Source organism: Microtus pennsylvanicus, chromosome 1, assembly GCF_037038515.1.
Source record: "Microtus pennsylvanicus isolate mMicPen1 chromosome 1, mMicPen1.hap1, whole genome shotgun sequence".
Taxonomy (NCBI): domain Eukaryota; kingdom Metazoa; phylum Chordata; class Mammalia; order Rodentia; family Cricetidae; genus Microtus; species Microtus pennsylvanicus.
The window spans coordinates 221,894,405-221,902,487 of record NC_134579.1 but is presented as its reverse complement, the minus strand read 5'-3'; the positions used below and the strand labels follow the sequence as shown (position 1 = coordinate 221,902,487).

Here is an 8,083-nt window from a genome sequence, read left to right as displayed (position 1 = left end):
AATCTTGGTACTGACAACCTGAGTTTTATCTCTATGATAGCAATGGTGAAAGAAAAGAATAGACCCCTGACCCAAGCTATGTTCTGACCTCCTCCCGTGTACCGTAGCATGCAAAGACACAGAGACATACAATGAATAAATGTGACAAATTACTTTTAATTATAAAATTGTGATTAGACTTTTTGGTTTATTTAAAAGAAAGAATAAAGCTGGAGGTAAAGCAGTGTTTCACTGGAAGAAATGTGAACTCCTCCACAAATTCACCACTCAAGGGGGTATCCTGTGAGAAATTTTTCTGGAAAAAAATATGCTATGAGAATCCCAACATAAGGAACTAGATTTGGGACTGTTATATAATGCACACTGATAGTTTACCATTTTATGTGAGAATCATATAATCACAAGGTCCTGAATACCCAGTTTTTACTTGTGAGAAGAAACAACCATATAATTGTGACACAGGACAATATTCACATAAAAACATTTATTATATGTTTTACTAAAGTAATTTGGTATGCAAGACAAAGAATTCATTTTTTAAAATGGTACAAGAGAAAGACAACTGATGTTCTTAAATTAATTTCTAATACATAAGGCAACACTAATTAAAATCATGATATGTTTGCAATTTATAGCCAAGTACATTTCATGTAAACCTGGATTAAAACTTTATATTTTTTTCTGTTATATTTTTTATTTTTTTAAATTCTTTATTGTATAATTATTTTTATGTATAACACACAAGCTAGAATGTTTCCTCCTGTTCCTCTGTAAAGACTAGACTGTCATTCTACATCACTCATGTTTGTTTTCTGTATGGATGCATTTATTTCTGTTCTGCTTTGGAGTTATGTGTTGAGTCATTTCTATCTATGACAATGTATTTTTCAGTGCAGTTCAGCATTAGTTGTCAAAGCAATCCCGTAGTGAGGGAGGGATGCTGTAGTTGTTGTGTCTGAGACAAGAAAAAAGTTGTTTAACACTCTAAGGGACTTTATCAAGGTTATCAGACATCTAAGGGAAAAGAGATAAAAGAATCCTTTGTGTGTTTACTGTCAAGGGTTCCAAACTCTACTTGCATCTTTAAGCCTTGTTTACACCTCAGAGACACCAGATAGCCCCTTACAATGTAATTTACATTCAGGGAAGCTTTACATTTGCAGAAATAAATGAAAGAATTATGTAGAGAGTCCTCCATATACCTTTCTGTTTTATTATCTTACAACTGTGAGGAAATTTGTTGCTATCAAATTAAAACTATTTACATCATCAACCAAAGGGCATGTTATTCACACCACCTATTCTTTTAAGATAGTTATAGGAGGTTCCGCTGTTTGCCTACTTACCAACAGAGATGATTTTTGAAGTTAAATTTGTTCCTTATTGTTTTAAAACCTGTACCAAGTGTCAAATGATGAACAATTTGAATAAAATATTAAGCAATATTAAATTAAGACTCAACATATAAAATCAATAACTATGAAGCCATGTGTGTATGAATAAAATGCTGCATAAATAAATGAAGACAGGCAAATGTCTTATTTAGAAGGATTCCTGTATCTTCCCTGTCCTCAGAAAAGGGAGACATAAACTCCCACTTCTCCCTCCTGCCCATGAGCATAGCCTGGAAAGGAGAGAAAAGGAGGTACTGTAGAGTGGAGGAATCAGACATACACTACCTCAGCCCAGGTAAGCTGGGTAAAAATCAATAGTTGTAAGTCATGCTGAAGTCTGTGGAACTGCCATAGCCAATTAAGCCTTAGGAGACTAAATAACACATGACATCCTAGGACATATGAGGGATTTTTCTTAAAAGAATAAGGTAGTATGAATAACAAATGCCCTGCTATATTTTTAAATGTGTGTATTAATTATAGACAAAATTTTCTCCACAATTTCTTCATTGCCTCTTTTACATCTTTGTTCCTTAGACTGTAGATGATGGGATTCAGCATGGGAATCACAATTGTGTAAAATATTGACACTACCATGTCATGGCTTGACGCATATCTGGAACTTGGCCTCATATAACTAAAGAGGATTGTACCATGGTAAATAGACACTCCAGTGAGGTGGGAGCCACATGTAGAGAACACTTTTCTTCTACTCTCAGCAGAGTGCATGTTCAGAATGGCAAAGAGAATGAATCCATAGGAGATGAGAACAATCAGGATGGTAATGATCTCAATCAAGCCCACCAAGTATAAGAGTAGAAGCTCATTCGTGTGTGTATCAGAACAAGAAAGAGCAAGCAATGGTGGAATATCACAGAAGACATGCCTAATTTCATTAGATCTGCAGAAGGACAGACTGAAAGTGGCCACTGTGTGTATAGTACCATGCAGAACTCCGCCAGAATAGGAAGCTATAATGAGTGTCACATAGACTCTGGGTGACATGTTCACTGCATACAGAAGTGGATTGTAGATGGCTGCATAGCGGTCATATGCCATTGCTGCCAACAAAAAGCATTCTGTGGTCCCTAACGTAACAAAGAGAAGCATCTGTGTTGCACATCCAAGGAATGAGATGGATTTATCTTCTTCCAGGAAGTTGACCAACATTTTGGGGGTAACAACTGTAGAATAACAGGCATCCAAGAAAGACAAAACACTAAGGAAGTAGTACATGGGGTTGTGTAATCGAGAATCCCCAATGACCAAAACCACCAGTCCAAAGTTTCCTATCAGAGTGAAAAGATAGATAGCAAGAAACAGTAAAAATAGGAGGACCTGCATTTCAAAGTCATCTGTGAAGCCCAAGAGTATAAACATGGTAGCTTCTGTCACATTCTGTAAGGGAATCTTGTGGCCATCCATAGCTGATGCTAATCATTCCATTTTGATTTTTAGTTATATATTGCACATGAAAACTCTCATATAATAGTTTCCTCATTATGTCTATGTTTGGTCCTTAAGGCATAGTGATCTCGTTGGTAATAAAGAGGTAAGCAATGACAAGTAATTTTTAGGAAAGCAGACAGATGTCACTATATAAAGCAAAAGAAAAAGATAATTATACTTACTTATCAAATAAATTTATAAAGTTAAACATGCAGCAGTTAAAGTAATATTTTATCTAAATAATTTTCTATTATTTTGTTCAAATTATTGTTTTTAAATTTCCTTTCTTATTATATATTTTTCTTTTATAATACTATATATATATATATATATATATATATATATGTATTTCAATATCTTGACATGAAAGAGAATTATATCACTCTCCCACCCTTTCTTCCCTTTCTTCTCACAGGTATATTACCTCTGAATTTCTCCCATGTTTTCCTACCAACACTCTAAACTTGAGAATCTATTTTTTGCTTCATTATTGTTCTTACAAATATAAATATTTATGCAGAAATATATAAACGCAACCTCTGGGCCAATTTTTATTGTTTGTATAAATACACTTTCAGGGAAGGCCATTTTGCATCGAACCTCCTATGAGAGGCTCCTATCTGGGAGAGGCTAATTCTCCCCCCAGGTGGGATTCCAAGAAAATTTTGTCTCTTTTATTTGCTACCATTGATATTACTATTGGTCAGGTCCTGTTTGAGCAGATAATTTGATTTTCAAAGACTCATGAATAAAGAGTAAATTCAAACTATTATAATGGAACGTTCACACCCATGTAGTAGTCCTTGTTATGCTGTAAGCACATCAAATATTATTTGTCAATATTTCTGATTTTTAAACTTGAGACTCCACACTCCTATCACAGGTAACTTTTAAAGTGAAATGCCATGGCAAATTTTAAAAAGAAATCATTAAAAAAATCTTTTTATCTCTACTGAAAATCTCAAGAAAACAGAACTCATAGAACATAGTAAACCTTCATGTAATTTCTTCACAGTAGTTTTGTTTCTGTTTTTTTTTTCTGCAGTCACAGACTAAGAGTTTATAAAATATTAAAAACGGGTACACAAGGGGACAGGAATGATTCAGTCGTGTAAGTATATACATTTACAATATGTATGTAATATGAAGCATGGTAAAGTTTGCCAAATTGAACATTCATATCAGTATGAGGAAAAATAGAATTCCTGTAACTTTAGAACAAGAAGGGAATCATGTAGGTACCTTGTCCCAGATGTATCTCCAAAGTCTATGTGAGTGTTCTGTTCTAGTGTATAGATGAATTTAGGGAATCATGTAGGTACCTTATCCCAGATGTATCTCCAAAGTCCATGTGAGTGTTTTATTCTAGTGTATAGATGAATTTTGCAAATATGTGACTAAATAACAAAAATTGTTTACTCATTACTTACAAAATTATATAGTAAAATATAAAAATGCAGTGAGATTTAGTTTGCATAAACATGGATAATTTAAATATTAAGATAGGAATCTAGGGAGGTATTTTAATATAAAACATTGTCTTTGATGGCTATTTTAATACTAGCCTATAAAGTCATCTGATCAATTAACTACATGACGATGCAAGGTATGCAAGTCATAGGCTTAGAAACATACGCTTAAAATATTCCTCTTAATCTCTCTTTTCTTTATCTCTCAAGATCGGTAAAGTAATTTATTCAAAAATGTTTACTGAATAGGAAAGGGGCAAATAAGAAGTTATCGCATTAAAAGAAATACAGTGAAAATGCCTAATAATGCAAATGAGGTTCAAAAATTAATACTTTACTGAGTAAGCATAACAAAATACAGGTTAATTGCAATGCACTAGAGGAATGTGACTTATGCTATAATTCTATAAATTTGTTTCTCCTCAAAGGTCTAAGATAAACAAATTTTAAAAGATTAAGAATTGCATTCAGAGTCTAAATCCTGATGTTAGAGTCTCTTAGGCTCCACTGAAAAACAGTGTGTACTTCAAAATGCTAATTAATAATCTCACTTGACTCATTTTACCACATAAGCACAGATAATTGTAGAAGAAAGATTTTTTGTATCCATCATATTTCCAGAATAAATAATTTGTAATATACATAACTATGAACTATAAATTCTAAATTTTATTCCTAAAACGTATAACAAAATGTTAAGGGAATATAAAATGGTTTTTAAAATAAAATATTAAACAATTAGTGAAGCAAGGCTCTAAAAACTTATGTATCATATCTTGTTTTGAAATTAAATACAATGACTCTCTAAGTTACTATAAAAGAAGACTCATCTATTTGCCATGCTTTTTGGACTGGGAATATGTCAGTATAATAAAATGGATTTCCTTAAATTATTGTAACATTTTGACCAAATATTTTTAGTAAATATTGTTTTGATATTGACTGAAAAACAAGTGTATGGTATCTGAATTGATGTAACTTTTATTTCCAAGCAGATTTTATTAGAGCATTAAGTGAAAAATTGTAAAAAAATTTAGACATAATAGGAAAAGTGCCAAAGCTTGTTAGTTTTTCCCAAGATTAATATTTAAAAATGTATTTCTCTTAAGCTACCCTTAAAGATACAAGAAATTTTATACTATTCAGTTACAAATAGTGTAATTTCAATTAATTTAGAAGGAAAATCTATGTATAAGGCATTTCAACTACAATATCCTCAAACAAATAAAATTTTAAAATAAATTTCTCAATTCTCATGATCAAATCCATGGCAATAATATTGAAAATACTAAAACCAAGATGAAAATCATAGCAAAACGAATCTACATGATGTGGAGCTACTGACATAGGTTATAAATGATGTGTTCATTTCTCTTATTTGATCTATGCAACAACTTAAGAAAATATTTAATCTAATATCATCTTATACAAAATAACGTGGATAAACTGGGTGTACAATATAATCGGATTAGATAATTATCTATTAGACAATGAAGCATTCAATATTTCAATTCCTTGCCAGTACAAGACACACTTTCTCTATTACTATACTATGTCTTCATTGTCTACTGTTAAACCTGGAAATATCAAATCATAAAAATAAAAGAAGACAGCATCTCTCTTTGGCTTAATATATGAGAGAAATTACATTTAAACAAACTGTACAGTTTAGAAATAAACAGCTAAAATTATATCTACCTATATGGTCAGTAAAAAATGTATAAGATACAAATAACTAGTCAGAAATTGAAAATAAAGGAAACTGAATCATAAACCAAAAAATCTATACATAAAATCTCACTGAAAGCTAATATTATATTTTAATTGTTTTTCTTTCATAAAAACATATACCTTCTAATGTATATCAAAATATGTGAGTAATACCTCATGTTTTCCCCTTTCTTTTCTCAGAAGTCATTGATTCAATTTGCAACACAACTCTGTTTGATAGGGGCCTCCATACCAATTTTAGATTCAGACTTATCCTATACCTTGAAATCTATTGTAACACTTAAAAAGTTTATGCATAAAGAAAAACCCTTTCTTCCCTACAAAAATGAGTTGCTTGGTCAATTAGGAAATGCTCTGGTTGCAATGCATATAAATGATTAAGCCATCTTGTCATTTACTTTAAAGGCCATGGTGATGCCCCTGGGAAGATTCATGTTCTTCACTGGGACAGAAACTTTCTTTTTTTTTCAACTGTAAACAAGTGAATGATGCTAGAAAAACAGACTAAGTCCTGAAAATGATCATATGGAGGCATATGGGTGTTGATTCCCTGAGAAAGTTTTAGTTTAATGAGATCCCACACATCAGTATCAATAGTTGACCTTAATTCTTGGACAAATGAAGTCCTATTCAGGAGCTCCTTTCATATCTATATCATGTAGGGTACTGCCTATGTTTTCTTCTATCAGGTTTATATCTCACATGCATGTTTTAGGTTCATTTGGAGTTAGTTTTTGTGCAGTGTTATAGATGCTAGTCCAGTTTCATTCCTCTGCCCTTGGCTATGCTTTTGCCCAGTGGCATTTGTTGAAACTGCTTTATTTTCTCCAGCTTATACTTTATGGTGTATCTGTCAAATATCAAGTGGCTGAAATTACCTGTACTAAAATGAGGTCTTTGATTTTGTTAACTATATTCATTCCCTCAAAAGCAACTGATTAGCAACAGCTTCTCGGCTATGGGTGGAATTTGTGGGTACATCCATTCCCCATTCAGAATTTTTGTCTGGCTTGAAATTGCATAGATTAGTGCAGCAGACCCAGGCGCTGTCATGTCATGTTTGTAACAGTAATGTCTATAATCCCAGAAAATGTATTTTTTCCTACATATATTCAGTGGCGCTGGCTCTTCCGATCATTCTACTGTTTTCTGTCATATTACCTAAGCCTTGAAGAATGGGAGACTTGAGTATTCTCATGTTCTTTCTATATTGACCAGATGTGTATCTCTTTATTAACTGCTACTTACTGCCCAAAAAATCTTGTCTCACGGAGGTTGAAAAATTCACTAATGTACGATTACTGAAATAAGTTATTAGGAATCAGATTATTGCTATATCCTTTCAGGAGAATAATAGTCATAGGTTCTACCATAGGATCTGTAACATAGTAAGACATGAGATTTTGACAGCTAACAATCCCAATCATAAACCCAGTGTTTTTGAGAGGGATTTAAATCAAATAGCAATCAGTTGGTTTTCCCCACACCATCCATGCAGCTATTGAATGAGTGGGCATGATCTGTTAGGACAATCATTATTTCATCTCTCACCGTTCACAGCTAGTTAAGTCCATTAATGACTTTTTGTCCATGGTAGAATAGAGAGAACCTATTATTGCAATGAAAGCTATGTTTCCTTACCATAAAGTTCTTGAGAGTAAACAAGAACAGTAGTGGTAACTTGCAAGTTTAGAATGAGGTACTTGAGAGGGTGTCTAGTGAAAAGAAAGTTGCAATGGATGGTAGGTGGATAGCTTGGAGATATAAATGTAAAGGAGACAACAGTGAAAAAGGGGCTTAATGTTCTCTGTCACCTGAGTTTCCTTACTTAAAATAATAATAATACAAACTCAATCTTATGAAAGCATGGCAGCAATATTGAACTGCTGGCACCTCCATCTACAGAAAACATTATTTAAAAAAAACACACACCTAGGAGGAAAGTAAGAACCAGTTATGGCTGTCATTTTAAAATTCAGCATTTACAACATTTCTTATTCCTAATAAACCCTCTGTTTATTATTATTTTGGATTAGAATA

At 32.6% G+C, this 8,083-nt stretch overlaps 1 protein-coding gene across 1 annotated transcript; it reads right to left on the bottom strand.

The window, feature by feature from the left end:
• Positions 1 to 1,871: 1,871 nt before the first annotated feature.
• LOC142842664 (olfactory receptor 5T9-like) lies at positions 1,872 to 2,855 on the bottom strand. Its single transcript, XM_075959357.1, is given in 1 exon segment — positions 1,872 to 2,855. A coding segment is annotated over 1 exon segment (969 nt). The 5' UTR covers positions 2,841 to 2,855.
• Positions 2,856 to 8,083: the final 5,228 nt, after the last annotated feature.